Source organism: Carassius auratus, chromosome 9, assembly GCF_003368295.1.
Source record: "Carassius auratus strain Wakin chromosome 9, ASM336829v1, whole genome shotgun sequence".
NCBI lineage: Eukaryota > Metazoa > Chordata > Actinopteri > Cypriniformes > Cyprinidae > Carassius > Carassius auratus.
Window position 1 is genome coordinate 28,620,488 of NC_039251.1, and position 16,433 is coordinate 28,636,920.

Below are 16,433 nucleotides of genomic sequence, written 5' to 3' on the forward strand. Positions count from 1 at the left end.
GTTTTCAATTATATACATTATCAAATATACTTGATACTGAATTATTTAATTATTGTTCTGATCGATCCACAATGAACTGGTGTGATATTACCCAAAATCCAAACAGTCTTAAAGAGCCAACATTAGCAGTGTCCTCTCAGAATGAACAGGACACATTGTGTAAACACGTTTGACTCATCACCTGGATCTCCTGTGCTAGATTTATAAATTTTATGTGTCTCAACATAAGCTTCTAGATTAAGTTAGAAACTCCAGAAACAAAGACTGACTCAGAGTTTGATTGCAAATCACAAGACATTGGCAGTGAATTTACCGGGACGTACTTGAGGAACAAACAGTAGACAATTGATGGCCATTGTGCAGATGAAGATGGCTCCAGACACTACACTGTAGACCACATTGGGCCAGGCGTACAGGTAAAGAGACACAGGTACGGCCACAGCGCTCGACATGGTGACCAGACAGACAGCACCTATGATGGTCATAGACTGGTTTACTGGAGGTAAGCTCACATTGCTTGTCAGGCCGGCAAGATATGTGCCGTACAGGAGGAGACTGCCCTGCAAAAGAGCAAAGAGAGTCCGTGTAAGCATTTAAACTGTAATGTAATTCACTCCTATGTAGGCCAAGCTGAATTTTACCTTAAGCACAGAGAGCAAGATTACCCACAGGTCCGAGTAGAGAGAAGAACAGGAGTCCGACTGGGACAGAGAGTAGAACGCATCCCTTTCTACAACCTGACAAACAAAGAAACAACACAAAATACTTTACATGCCATAAATGATTTGAGCTTGTATCGGTCATCCTTTTAATGGCTCTTCACATCCCTCTATATTAAAACAATGGCTGTGAAGCTAGTGATAAAGAAGGCTTAAAACCGAGCACACAGTGGACTACTTCTATAGTGGTGAATTATTTTGTCCATTTTTGGGGATGACAGATATATGTGAAAGTGGATGTACTGTACCTTCACCATAGCACTGATAGAGTTTGAGCACTTGATCGGATCCGTCAGACCCCATGCTGCTAGAACAACTACATCAACTAGGACCAGCAGAGCAACCAAACCCATCAGCTGGATGTCTCTAATGATCTGAAACACAAGAGAACAAAGCACCATGGTGAAGCCAGCGATATCAAGCAACGATTCATAGCCTGTTCATGCACAAACATATATCACAGCTCACCACTCTCTTGTCGGGCACACGCTGAGTGAACACTCTGTAGAGCCGCCATGTTTTCCCAAGAATGGGGCCGAACACCAGAGAGCTGCCGATACACAGTGTCCACATCCGCGCCTGAGATGGAAATTAAGATGGTACAGAAAAATGATTCACACCATTTAACACGAGAACAGCTTTTACCGTATTTTTCGGACTATAAGTCGCACCTGAGTATAAGTCGCATCAGTCCAAAAATACGTCATGATGAGGAAAAAAACATATATAAGTCGCACTGGAATATAAGTCGCATTTAATTAGAACCAAGAGAAAACATTACCGTCTACAGCCACAAGAGGGCGCTCTATGTTTATTAGGGGTAGGCTAAAGGAGCACCTCTCGCAGCTGTAGACCGTAATGTTTTCTCTTGGTTCATTTCTCTCGGTTCATGTCAAATTAATTTTGATAAGTCGCACCTGACTATAAGTCATAGGACCAGCCAAACTATGAAAAAAAGTGCGACTTTTAGTCCGGAAAATATGGTAACTACACAAATCATGATTCAGATGTCACTGAAAATTATCTTGATTTTGCAAATACGTTTTAATTCCTTGGGAACTCAAACATTTGTTCATCTCTCATCAATTTAAAATAACTGTTTTCTATTTGAATATATTGTAAAATATTATTTATTCTGGACTGCTTTTGTTATAAGCAGGTACATAGAGAAGAGGGTCTTAGTTTTCTGAACAACTCCATCAGACTACAAATTTGTATAATGACATAGGTATGACACAGGTATTACAATGAGGAGGTGGTTTATGAGGACACTTTTAGTGTCCCCGTAATTCAAAACGCTTATAAATCATACAGAATTAGTTATTTTGAAAATCCAAAAATGCACAAAGTTTCCTTTGAGGGTTAGGTTTAGGTGTAGGGTTGGGGTAGGGCAATAGAAAATACAGTTTGTACAGAATAAAACCCATTACGCCTATGGAGAGTCCCCATAAACCACATATACCAACATGTGTGTGTGTGTGTGTGTGTGTGTGTTTGTTACCTGTAAGACAGCCCTGGACCCTGCTCCTGACAGCAGCGCTCTCTCCTCCACGGCGAATAAGAAGCCACTGCTGTATGTGAGTACACTTCCACACAGAGTCAGCACATTCAGATTGGGACTGGACATCTTCACTATCCTGTGTCAGAGGTACACAATCAAAATTCAAGCTGCCGGCTAAAAAAGACCACCTGTAAAGCAAGAAATGGGTTCGAAGTCATTTTTCAAGTGTACCTGTTGTTTTTGAAGCGCAGCGTGAAAATGAGGAAGAATAGCGAAAGCAGAATCCCACAAGAGAGCAGCGTCCAGACTACAGCACGGAGAGCAGGAGACAGCGATGGACTCTGTGCATCCACACCCCACTAGACACAGCCAAACAGCACAATATAATCAATGGATACGCTACTGTGTTTTTCAAGTTTCTTATGCACAGTACGATTGCGTTTATTTGATCAAAAATACAGTAATGACAGTAATATTGTGGATATTATACATGGTCAGTGTCACATGATCCTGCTCCGGAAACATTTATTATTTTTATTCTTATGTTAAAAACAGTTGTGCCGCTTAATATTTTTGTGGAAATTGTGATATTTTTTTTTTTCTGGATTATTTGTTAAATCAAAAGAACAAAATAAGAAAAATAAAAAATAGAGTCGCTTGTGCGAACTGTTTGTGAATGTAATTGTGACTGTCTCTGAGCGAATGCAGTGGTGGATGGGGGTGTGTGAATGTACCGCTGTGAGCGCACACAGTCTCTGCAGGACGTCCCAGCCCTGCTGGAGGTTCACTCCGGGGTAGATGAAGCAGACGCCAGACTCACAGTGAGAGCTGCAGTTCAGTCCTGCCTCCATCACTGGCCTGAGCTCCATCTCAATTCATACACACATCCTAAAGGACAGAGAACAGACAACTGTTCAACAAACAAGTCACTGATCTTGACCAGCAGTGGCATTTAATATTGTGTTACTATAAATACAGGAATAAATATTTAAGATTTATATAAAAAAAAATGAGAAAACATTGAACACTCAATGTTGTCTAGTCATAAGAATAAGTCAAACACAATGAATGGTGGGTTACACAATGATGTGGAATACCTGCTACTGATTGGTGAAATATGCCATTCTGTGCTCATTGTGCAAAAATTATTTTTTAGAATTTGTGTCATTTTTTAAATATGCTTTTAAATGTGTTTTTATAAAAACATACCACAATATTTTAAAAATACTTTAAGAAAATGTTTTTATAATATTCTATGCATTAAAATATGATAAGATTAATTTTAAGTACACTGTAGAAGACACATGATGGCGCTGTTATAGTGTCTTCAGTCTGTAATACAGTCCAAATTAAATCGAGTTACTATTATACTAGTAATATACATAGTATATACATAGTCAGTGCATCTTAAGTTTGCATTATTTGACAAATCTAGAAAAAAAAATCTGTTTGCAAACCCAACATTGTGTACACAAATGAGAAACGATTGCTGATTTTTCTTATGTTTAATTATATTTGAATACCAGGCATCTGTGAGTTCCCAAAAAGAAGCTGTAAAAACTTTTGTTTAAAGCATGTTATTTAAGCACGAATTGTGCCTAGATTCAGTTCTGAGCACATTTTTGACATATCAAATGGCCTTTTCTCCGACTCAAACAGTACATTACACAGAGACAGAGGTTCCTCCCACGTGACGGTTAACATTAGAACATAAAAAGTACAGGCTCATTCTCCTCTTCATTACATAATTATACCTCTGATGTTTAAAAACTGTAATCATGTTGATACTCAGTCCATAATGAAAAAAGGAGGGAAAAGCTCAGGCTTGCCTCCACAACACAAAGTTTAAAGAGCAGCAAGCAAGACACTAAAACCACATGGATGCACAGATTCTCACTCACAATACAGCGCCGTGCGTAACATCAGCAAAATAACCGCATGTACAAGCCTGAAAGGGCAAAGCATTACCTGCGCTGTGATCTTCAGAAAGTCTGATGTGTTTGAATGTCTACAGCAACACGTCCCATGTGTGAGTCTGTTTGACACATGTACACATGAGGAGTATAGTCTGAATTAGTATGTATCTGATGTTCAATGCTGTGCTCATCTGTTATTGCATTTACAGTGATAAGCCTGCATTTGAAATATTTTAAATGTGGGTGTGTGGATCCTCTGTCTAACTGCAAGTGTTTATGTGTTTATGAGCAGGGCATGTGGGTAATTGACACGAAATACATTTTGGAGGTTGACACATCCTTGCTAATTCTTTATAAATATTCTTCATTCAGAAGTTAGGCCCAGTTACTAACTAACTAACTAACTTTGTGTATATATTTATTTGTTAAATTATTTATTAATACTTCTATTCTGTAAATCACACTAATTTTAATAAAAAATAACAAAATATTTATATTTAAGATAAATGCTGTTCTTTTGGACTTTCGATTCATCAAAGAATCTTAAAGAAATGTGTCAGTTCCTCAAAAACACTAAGCAGCACACAACGTTTGGAGGCCAGTAACATTTTATTTTATTTTATAGAAAGGCATTAATATTTCTTCTCAGTAGGTATTTTTATAAAAGTAACAATAAGACATTTAAAATGTAACAAAATATTTTTATATCAAATAAATGTTTGTTTGTTTTTTACTTTTTAATTATATATATAATAAATTATACGAATAAACGTATAAATACATATAAAATAAATAAAATAAATACATTTTTAAATTAAAATAGAAAACAGTTATTTTATATGGTAAGAAATTTACACAATATAACAGTTTTTACTGTATTTTTAGTCAGTAACATGCAGCCTTAGTAAGCATAAGAGACGTTCTACAAAGAAACATTTACAAAATCTTTTTGACCCCAAACTTTTGAATCATACAGTATATACTGAATATTTGTAATTAAAATGTGAAAGCATCATTTGTCGCACTACAGGACCTGTAGTGGTAAGGTAAGGTAAAAGGTGTTCAAAACGGTGAAAATACAGAAATGGTGACAGTTTACAGAACCTAAGATATACACTTATGAATCTGAGAGAATGTATATGTGTCAGTATTTTTAAAGTCTGACCTGAAGCCCCACATGAACGTGTGACTGAGCTTCAGAGTGAATGAAGCAGTGACTGCATGAGCTCTGTGAGTCTATCAGAGTGTGACAGCATCTGGTTGAAGACTGTCTGTTCAGGGGGTTGCACAGCTCCAAGCACCTCACAGACACACGGTTACTAACAAACAAATGTGTCAGGAAGCAGACAGATACAAACCCTGTGCTGTAACACAGCGGCACTGAAATATGAAGTCAAAGCAGAACTTTTAAAAGAGAAAACTTAGTCATCTAAGAGTCGCCCAACACTCATCACTTTCATATACTGATGCAAACCCAACTAGCATATATCCAACACCAATACGCAATTTCTACATAATAAGAAACAAGAGCTGTAAAGTTAGTTTGCTACAGCTGTGTATTTTAATATGGAGGCATCTTTCAAGCAACTACACGTGTAATTTAACATGTGATGCAGGTCTAGGCTAGTCTCAGAAGATATGTGAGACTGAGACTTGAGTCCAAGAGGAAAGAATTCTTAGTTGCGACTTTGCAGACTTGAACTAATGAGTCAAGATGAGTCATGGACTGATGAGCCTCAACCTAGCTGCTGTTTAATACAGAGGCAGCGTGCACTTATTAATATGGAAGAATATAAATGTCAACATATCATAAAGTGCATTTGCCACCTATAGGCTACTTGTCTTGCCATAGATCTAATATCACACCAAGTTTATCATATCTTTCTGTGAGCCAGTTGTTGTTGTTAGTTATTACTGTTGTAATTAGTGTTCCTGTAGCTCAATTGGTAGAGCATTGCGCAAGGTTGGGGGTTCGATTCCCCGGGAACACATGATAGGTAAAAATTGATAGACTGAATGCACTGTATGTCGCTTTGGATAAAAGCATCTGCTAAATGCATAAATTAAATTTAATTCAATTAAAATTTAATTTATATTTAATTAATGTTTTCGAATTGATTTAGCCGTATTCAATGAAATAAAATACATATTTTAACTTAGATGTCACCATATGAAGCATGTTTTCAAGCTGTCTGCCAAAGCATTTTTACAACGCAGTTTCCTGGCACTTTAGATTGTGTCTTTAGGTGATCAAGATCATCAAAGCATTAGTTAAGGCATTTCAGTGTTACTTAAATTAAATCTTCTGAGCTAAAACTTGAATTTATGTGTCAATGACTTTGAAAAGGCTATGCATTATAAAGTCAGCTGACTTTATAAAACTTTAATTCCTTTTGCAAATGCACCAGCCAAACCAAATCTGGCATTCACATTGAATCCACATCTTTTTTTTTTTTTTTTTAACATCAGATGAGTTTGAACATGCAAGCCTTACGCCATCAGATTCATGTGACATCTCTTGTCAGGGTGGTTTGGAAATTCCTGTAGTTCCTTCCTAAACTTGTTTTGTCATCTGTCCCAATATAGATCTGTAGTTCACAGTTTCCTGCAGGCACGACCGGCACAGAGAGGCATTTCCGACCATTTTTCACTCTTCAGTGCATAATGGGTAGATGGTGTAGAGACAGAGCAGAGCCGGTCTCATAACTAGCTCACGACTGGTCAGTTAAGGCAGGATAACTAGCACAAAGAGGTCATGTCCGCTTTGCTCTTCAACACAAGCTACACATATACACTGTTGTCTTAAAGAAAACACTCTTCTAGGGCTGTGTCAGATTTATTCCCCTTTGAAGTACACCTATCTCTCATGAAGGATTAAATACTGTATTTAGCTGTTTTGTATTTGAAATAAATGCTGATTGTCGTTTTAGTCATCCCAGTAGGCCTAGGATTTATAGGTAAATAACTAGGCTACTCTTTAACCTTTTTATTTTTTTCTCATACTCTAGAATAAAGTAGCTACAGACTTCAGAGAAGTTAATGAGACATTGATGACTGCAGAAAAGCACAGCTAGTGTGTTTGAGGATCATATATGAACAATCCCTCACTCTCTTTTAATCCGTTTAGCAATTTAATCTAAGCCGATCAAGCAGTATAAGAATGCCAGTTATTATTGGTTTACCCCCCTCGACTCAACGCCCACTGAGAAGACGACAATAAACCGCGAAATATAATACTACAATTATATATTAACTGCGTTCGTTTTATAAGGAAACGTAAATTTACTTAGCTTTCTTTGTTTTGTTTTTCTTAAGCATACTACTAACGTCCAAATACATAACTTAAATAAAATAATAAAATAGGCTAGTAATATTAATACCCTAAGTAACAATATAATCACAATATATATATATATATATATATATATATATATATATATATATATATATATATATATATATATATATATATATATATATATATATATATATATAATATTTAATGCAGCTGTTTTATTATTATTTAGCCCAATTTAAATTATTATAAATATGTCTGCATCGTTGTGGACTACAACCGTATTTTTTTAAACAAACAAATTTCCAGTTAAATTTAGGTGCAGCATCTGCAACATGAAATCGTTTTAGGGAAACAGATTGAGCAAACCTGTGATCCATGTGAATGAAAGGTGCTCCTGTCCCGACATCCTCGAGCGGTCCGGTACAAACATCACAAACGATCATCATCATCATCATCACCGCAGTGCAAGAAGTCAGGGGTGATCCGAAGACTCGGTCTGGAGTTTAGAGTTGTTATAATCTGTTCCATCAATGATGAACCGCAAACAGTGAATGAACTCCAGAAACACTGAGAGGGAGAGGACTGAGTCAGGCACAGAAAGAGAGGAGGAGGCTGGGAGAGAGGGAGGGAGAAAACCCATTCTCGAAGTGCTCTATAAAAACTGGATACGCTAGGTTGTGCATAATTACTTTTACTTTGGAATAGGTGTAGGCTACTCTTATGAATGCATTTTTTTAATAGGCTGGCTATTTTTGACATTAAAATTGCACTGATTTTGTTACTGGGTTATTTTGTGCAATGCAATGTTTATACATTTTAATGTTATAAAACGAGATTACTACTCAGTATAGCCAACTACTTTTGCACTTTATCCAGCTTAAAAGAAGATAGCAGCTGCAGAGTTAATTGTTTTCTGACTTCTCATAACGTGTGTTAGTTGATTTAACTGGGGGTCTCGTGGGACAGGGCGGCGTGTGGGATAGGGTGGACTCTGCAGTAGCTAATCATAAAAACAAAAAATATCATAATACACTTCAGTGGAAAGAAATACAGTCCTGTTTATCTCACCTGCTCCATTACGCAGTAGTGAGAGCATGCATGGTAGCAAAGCAGACTTTTTTTTCTTTTCTGTCCTATTGTCTGTCTTCTTTTTTTTTTTTTACCAGCAGACTAAGGGGCTTGGTGAGTCGGTGACGCGCAAATATAACGCACAGAAACTCAAAAAGAACCATAAGAGGTTATTACAACTTCACAGGTTTATTGTGTGAGTCTCGTCATGCGTTTAGCTTTTCCTTGGAAAGGAATGAAAAAGAAAAGAAAAAAAACAGTTGGGTGCCTTTTTGTTTCTTTAGTCAAACTACAGTAGCCTACAGAATAAACTTTTAGTTCCGTTACTATATTCCATTGGCCAGTTTTGCTACTAAAAATCACATGCAATGCAATTGTCTGTTATGTTTTTAAAATATAATTATAACATTATTATTTTAGAAATGTAGAGCACCTCGTTGCCTATGTTTCTGTCAGCGTCAGTTGTGATGGTCACCAGCAGATGTAGCTGTCAGACTCATACAGTCAAATTCAAACACAGACGCCTGAAATGAGGTTAAATCATTTACAAGCAATATCAAATTGGGCACAATATTTAAACTGTTCCTCTTATTTAAATAATATTAATTTAAACTAAATTTGCAATCCAACCATATTAAGGAAGATGGATTTTGTGATAAATATGGTTGAACTATTGGGTAGAATCTGAATCCTCGATGTGCAGGCTGCATCAGATATTAAATGGTTTAAATAAAGATTTAGATCTCCTCGTCTCTTTTCTAGTACTGGAGGTTCTCGGACTGTTAAGTTCTTTCTTGGGCTTCCAGGCTCATATTGCAAAGACCTGCTAAATTTTTCATCCACATGAGGCCACAGTAGCTACATGGCTGTCTACTCAGTTACAGAGTGAGGAAAGAGGAGATGGCGTATAGTCAGAATGCCCAATAACAACAGCATATGGCCAGTGATAGCTGCACTAATTTAGAAAAACTTTGCGCTTTAAAACAGCCTACAAAGCCACATAGCCAGATGAACACTTTCGAGATTTTCCTCAGAAAAAGAATGCATAAACATGCATTTAATAGCTGGATTTACATGATTCCCACAGTCATGGAAAACCTGTAAAAAAATAATAATATGGACATAATAGCCTAGAAAATAATGATTAGATGGGCTGCATTTTCTATATTGTGCTCTATAAGATTTAAAAGCAACTAAAACCACAAAGGGGAAGTTGTGGCCTAATGGTTAGAGTGTCGGACTCCCAATCGAAGGGTTGTGAGTTTGAGTCTCGGGCCGGATGGAATTGTAGGTGGGGGGTGTGCATGTACAGCTCTCTCTCCACCTTCAATACCACGACTTAGGTGCCCTTGAGCAAGGCATCGAACCCCCAACTGCTCCCCGGGCGCCACAGCATAAATGGCTGCCCACTGCTCTGGGTGTGTGTTCACAGTGTGTGTGTGTGTGTTCACTGCTCTGTGTGTGTACATTTCGGATGGGTTAAATGCAGAGCACAAATTCTGAGTATGGGTCACCATACTTGGCTGAATGTCACTTTCACTTCATATTTCATTGGCTAGAAACAAATTTTGTGTTGTGTAAAAGTTGTTTATAAGCCATATTGGTTTTTCTGAGGGGTGAGCAAATTGCTCTTTTCAAACCAAGTGTTCAAAATGATGAATCTGCAAAGTTATTATGAAAAATCACATAGAAACTCAAGGGAAACATAATGAAAATTAACTGAAATTCATCGGTCAAAACTCTAGGAACCTATAGCTCTAACATTCCATATGCATTCCTCGCTGTTTTAGTTTTTTTTGAAAATGTATAAAGCCATAAAACCTCTGTATACAAAGCTTTGCATTGCCCTAATTGCAGTCTATGTTTGATATCTCTGTCTGTGGAGGTTACTTTATATATTAGAAAATATAATTCCACTTGACCTGGTCAAAAGTCATTACAACACGCTGCAATTACCTTCATGGCTGTGCTGGATTTCAAGATGTAGCCTAACTTGTATACACAAAGAAATAACTGGTGACTTTACGCATGATGACAACACTTACCTTAGTAATTCATAAAAGCTCAATATTTTAAAGAATAAAAAAAAAAACACACAGAATAATCCTAAGAACACAGTTCCTTGGTCCACCCACCCACTCCAGTCATGAAACAGCGATTACTCACCTCCTGTGGCAGGCAGTCCTGCCCAAAATGACAGGTTATGGATGCTCATATGCTGCTGCATGAATGTGGCTCATATTCCAACATGTTTAAAGACTGTTTTTCCAGAATGAGGATCTGTCCTGTCCACTCGACAACAGCACATTCTCTATAGAGTGAGCACTGGACATTGTACAACACTAAACTTTGTTCATAGCTCTCAGCTTACAAGCATTTAAATGTGAATGCTTCGATTTCATCCTGGCGTCTTTCATGCATCTCACGTTGCAAGTAATTGCGGCTATACAGGTACACGCACACACGCCAAGTGCAACTACTAACTCATCCTCAGCCATTGCTAAATAACTTTACACATTCAATATGTTCTCATGCTTTCTGTTTTTAAAACAGCCACAACATTTTTCAGTGTCACAGGAGTTGTTTTTAAGCATGAATTGGTATGAGGAAGATTCTGAATTATTTAATTATAGAGTGTAGATTTAGTTGATCTTTCCTCAGAAAAATGCATTTATCCCTCATTATGTGAAGACTAAAACCTCAGACACCCACACAGCTGTCAGCTTGCACATTCCTGTGGTCAGGTAGCTACTACACACATACAGTATACAGAGTGTTCAATATGTTGTGCATGTATTACGAAGCTCAATGAATGTATCATTTAAAAAAAACCTTTTTTAATTTTTTTAATTTTTTTTTAACCTTTTTCTAAATATCTGATACCATTTATTAACTGCCCTCGGAACTCTGACATACATTAGTCAAATCAATTTAGAAAAAAACTGATTACAGTTTAGAGGGACCATTCAAGGACAAAAATATAAAAAGTATACCCCAAACACCCATGCATTTAAAATGTGAGACAAAAGTGAGAGCGAAATAAAAAGAAAAATAACAAATAAAAAATAAAGTAAAAATAAAATTAAAGGCTCGAGGTGCATAAAAAAACTATAGACAAATGCTTTCATTCACAAATGTAGATGCCCCTTCAACAGATATAAACTCAGAATTCAGAGGAAAAAAAGGTCAGAATTGTGAGATATAAACTTGCGCTATTGTGAGAAGTAGTTAGGATTGATATTTAAGATCCTGAGAAAGAAGGTCCAAATTGCAAGGTATAAACTTGCATGATGTTTACTTAAAATTGTAAGATATAAAATAAAAACTGCAAGAAATAATAATATATTAGATGGTCGCAATACAATGAAGTTCAGGAAGCTTACCCAAAGTACATCTCTATAACTTTTGATAGGTCTTAAAGGGTTAGTTCACCCAATAATCAAAATTATGTCATTAATATCTCACCCACATGTCGTTCCAAACCCGTGAGACCTCCATTCATCTTCAGGACACAGTTTAAGATATTTTATATTTAGTCCGAGAGCTCTCAGTCCCTCCATTGAAGCTGTGTGTACGGTATACTGTCCATGTCCAGAAAGGTAAGAAAAACATCATCAAAGTAGTCCATGTGACATCAGAGGGTCAGGTAGAATTTTTTGAAGCATCGAAAATACATTTTGGTCCAAAAATAGCAAAACTACAACTTTATTCAGCATTGTCTTCTCTTTCATGTCTGTTGTGAGATTTCAAAACACTTCAGTTTACTGATACACAGCTCGCGAATGAATCATTCGATGTAACCGGATCTTTTTTAACCAGTTCACCAAATGGAACTGAATCATTTTAAACGGTTTGCGTCTCCAATACGCATTAATCCACAAATGACTTAAGCTGTTAACTTTTTTAACGTGGCTGACACTCCCTCGAGTTAAAATAAACCAATATCCCGGAGTAATTCATTTACTCAAACAGTACACTGACTGAACTGCTGTGAAGAGAGAACTGAAGATGAATACCGAGCCGAGCCAGATAATTAACAAAAGATTGACTCGTTCTCTAGTCAAGAACCGGTTGCATCGGTTTTCAGATCACCAGTAGTTCTTTCAGACAGTTCGATTCAATAAATCGGTTGAAGAAAACGGTTCACCGGTTCTTTTGCGCTCGACGCAATGGCGTCATTTGCGATGACTGCCCTTGATTCAAGCCTTCGGTTTACCCCCGCTCATAACATTAGCATAGAATCAGTTCAGAATCAATCACCAAAAGAATCAGTTCAGTTCAGACGCTCTGTGTGTCAGTCTGCTTCACGCTGAATCACACATGCGCAGTATCATCAGCGCCTCGGTTCACGAATCGGACGCCTCTGACAGAACCGGTTCTTTACTCGAGAACAAGTTAATCTCTTGTTCATTATCTGGCTCGGCTCGGTGTTCATCTTCAAATCTTTCTTCACAGCAGTTCAGTCAGTGTACTGTTTGAGTAAATGAATTATTCTGGGATATTGGTTTGTTTTCACTCCGAGGGAGTGTCAGCCACATTAAAAAAAGTTAACAGCTTAAGTCATTTGTGGATTAATGTGTATTGAAGATGCGAACTGTTTCAAACAATTCAGTTCGACTTGGTGAACTGGTTCAAAAAGATCCGGTTACATCGAGTGATTCGCTCGCAAACCAGATATGACTACACTTGAGTGTTTTGAAATCAAAAGTGTTTTTCTCAAAACTTGTAGCAAGACATTTAGAGGCTTTTCTGAACTCAACTATGAACATGAATCGTTTGCTCACAAGGCAACAGTAACTAGAAAAGAGATGGAAGATGTGAAAAGGACCATTTTAATACATTTTAGCATTAAGCAAATATGCATGCTATGAGAAAGCGTCATCTCAGAACTCACAACAGCATTCACTGAGATGCAGTGAAGTGAGGAGAGACCCTTTTCAGTGCACTGTCAGTAGGGTGCCATAGGGCTTTGAGCTCCTAACAAGTGTTTTTTAAAAAAGTAGTCAAACAAGCTGCAGGACAAATAACACATCTGTCCCTCAAAGCCCATTAAGGTTTAAACAATCCTCAGAGTGAAAGCAGGACCAAATAAAGTGGAAAAAGAGTGGCATCAATTTGTGTTACCATGCAGGCCTTTCTCCTTCAAAGAAAGAGTGTCCTGTATAGAATAAAACTTTTAATTTGGAAGGTGAAAAGAAAGTTCCTTTGTATTCAGTAGCAGTGATGAGATGGGATTTTCATATGCAAATGCGAGAACTCAGTCCTGTATATTCACTGGCCAAATCCCAGACCGTCTGAACTGACAAGTGTCTGGCTGAAGGATTCTGAGGCGAATCAATCTTGCCAAATAAAACAGATTTAAATTTCAATGATATCTTGAATGCAAAAATTTTTCTTAACACAGAAGTAAGAGGTTACAGAAGCAACAGGTAATCACGCTGAATATGTTCAGAACTTCATTCATTTACAAAATATTAGACAGAAGCATCGGGACCACATTATCACAAATGAAAAGTATTCATTAAGAGACTGGAAAATGATGCATAACATGTTGAAGAAGAAATAGGTGTCTTGGCAATGAGTTACAAATGAATTCTCATGACTTATGTATGGCCACATTTTATTATAATAATCCCTCGTTTCAGTTAAATTGTGGCAATGTTGTACTAATTTGCTCACTTGCTTTAGTGTTATTAAATTATGCTCACTGTTTAAAAAATTGGGGGTAAAAAAGAATAAGGTTTTCACACCTTATGGTTAGGATTAGTTTAGGTAACCAAAGTTTTTTTTTAAAGAAGTTGATCCAACTTGATCCTCCTCTGGTAAAACAAACATGGTCTCTGCCATCTTTTGGGATGGACTGCTGGCGTTGAGCAAATGTTCATTCACTAGACCATCAACTTCAGAGATTGTGGGCTGGCAGGAGGAAAAACATGTTTTCTTCTGCAATATCTTGGTGTTTTAGAGCTGGGACAACAGAAGAGCTAACGATGACCTCAGTGGCTGAGGCCAAGGTGTGGTGAAGCAGGATGTGCTTTATGGCACTGCCATGAACTGCAAGGTAAACTCCAACTCTAACTCCAGCTTTATTTATAAAGCACCTAATAAAACAACTAAGTTGACCAAAGTGCTGTACAGTAAGTTCAATTAAACAACACGTCCAGCACCATTTTCATCACACTGAAAACTGGGTCCCTCCAAGGATATGTGCTAAGCCTCCTCCTCTTCACCCTGCTGACCCAGGACTGCACTCCGTCACACAACTCTCTTCATTAAGTCTGCAGATGACACGACTGTGGTGGGTCTCATTAGCAACAGAGACAAACTACAGGAGCGAGGTGAGCCATCTGGCAGGTTGGTACAGTGACAACAATCTCTCTCTGAATGTGGAAAAGTCGAAGGAGATTGTTGTTGATATCAGGAGAGTGCGCACTCTGACTGTCAATGGTGCGACTGTGGAGAAAGTGAGCAACACCAAGTTCCTGGGTGTGCACATCTCAGAGAACCTTTTCTGGATAGAAAACAGTCAGTTGGCAATAGGCAAATTAGCACAGCAGCATCTAACTTCTCTCGCAAACTGAGAAGAGCCAGAGCCCCGCCCCCCATCATGTGCACCTTCTACAGAGGCACCACCGAGAGCATCCTGACTAGCATCATCAGTGTGTCGTATGGAGCTTGCAGCGTGTCCTGCCGGAAGACCCTTCAACGCATAATGAGAGCTGCTGAGAAGATCGTTGGTGTCTCTCTCCCCTTCTTTAGTCTGCTGCCATCAGGGAGGAGACTGCGGAGTGACCAGGCCAGGACCAGCACACTGAAGGACAGCTTTATTCATCAGGCTGTCAGGAAGCTGAACTCCCACATGACCTTGCCCCCTCTCCCCTCTTTTTCCCCATGCACCACTGAACTCTGATCCTCTGATGCAATTTCAATTCTATGTTATGTGTTTGCTATACATGTGGAAGAATTGACAAAGCAGACTTTGACAAATGCATTCATAAAGGGATAGTTCACACTTTAACAGCAAATTGCTGGACATCTGGCACTATATATTACCAGTTTTCAACTATTCTGATATTTTGCTGGATATAGTAGTTGGCAGTGCAGCTGCGCTGATCAAGTGCTTCAGGACGCACAGACGAGGGAAGGGAGACGGTGCGCTTGTGAAGTTTAGGAAGTGCGAATTTCGAATGCCGTTGCCTAGCATCCACCTGGCGAAACTCCGCTCTCTACCTAACTAAACAGACAAACTCTTCCTGCTTTCCAGGACAAATAACGATTTCTCACACTCTGCTGCCCTGTGTTTCACGGAAACCTGGCTGAATGATGCCATACCGGACAGGGCGTTAAAGTTTCCAGCTGTTCAGAGCAGATCACATTGCACAATCAATGGGGTAATCGTGCAGCGGCAGGATATGCTTTTACATCAACGAAAGATGGTGTACAGATGTAACAGTGTTAAAGATGTGCTGTCCTGGTTTAGAAGTGCTCTTCATTAACTGCAAGTGGAAATTTTGCTCGTTCACTCTCGTGAGTGGTTACATTCCTCCGCAAGCTTTGGGGAACTCTGATCACTGTTTCCTTCATCTTATACTGACTTAAAGGCAGAAACTGAAATCAATTAAACCTGTATTAAGGACTGTAAATAGATGGACTAATGAAGTAGAGCAGGTGTGTTTTTGAAGCTTCTGCCACCTATCTGGACGAGATCACAGAGACTGTAACATTATATATCAGTTTCTGTGAAGATATATCTTATAAATTCCTACCAGGAATCATCTAATTTACAACAACGACAAACCATGGTTCATCGCAAAACTCAGAAAACTCTGTCAAGCCAAAGAAGATGAATACAGAAAGGGAGACAATGTATAAACATGCCGATACACACTGGAAAAAGACATCAGAGTTGTAAAAAGGATTTTTCTTGGAAA

General features: G+C 38.1%; 1 protein-coding gene across 3 annotated transcripts in view; it reads right to left on the reverse strand.

Moving 5' to 3' along the window:
* Positions 1-10,831, reverse strand: part of gpr156 (G protein-coupled receptor 156) — a 17,113-nt gene extending 6,282 nt beyond the window's left edge. The window contains exons 1-8 of one of the 3 annotated variants that reach the window (XM_026272416.1): positions 10,669-10,831; positions 2,955-3,108; positions 2,452-2,579; positions 2,221-2,356; positions 1,188-1,298; positions 968-1,093; positions 642-737; positions 324-560 (exon numbers count right to left, since the gene is read on the reverse strand). In XM_026272416.1, the coding sequence (XP_026128201.1) occupies positions 324-560; positions 642-737; positions 968-1,093; positions 1,188-1,298; positions 2,221-2,356; positions 2,452-2,579; positions 2,955-3,089 (969 nt within the window). In that variant the 5' untranslated portion in view covers positions 3,090-3,108; positions 10,669-10,831. Of the gene's footprint in view, positions 1-323; positions 561-641; positions 738-967; positions 1,094-1,187; positions 1,299-2,220; positions 2,357-2,451; positions 2,580-2,954; positions 3,109-4,188; positions 4,471-7,800; positions 8,013-10,668 lie in introns of those variants that run through there. The other 2 variants (XM_026272415.1, XM_026272417.1) reach the window with 2 other exon arrangements.
* Positions 10,832-16,433: the final 5,602 nt, after the last annotated feature.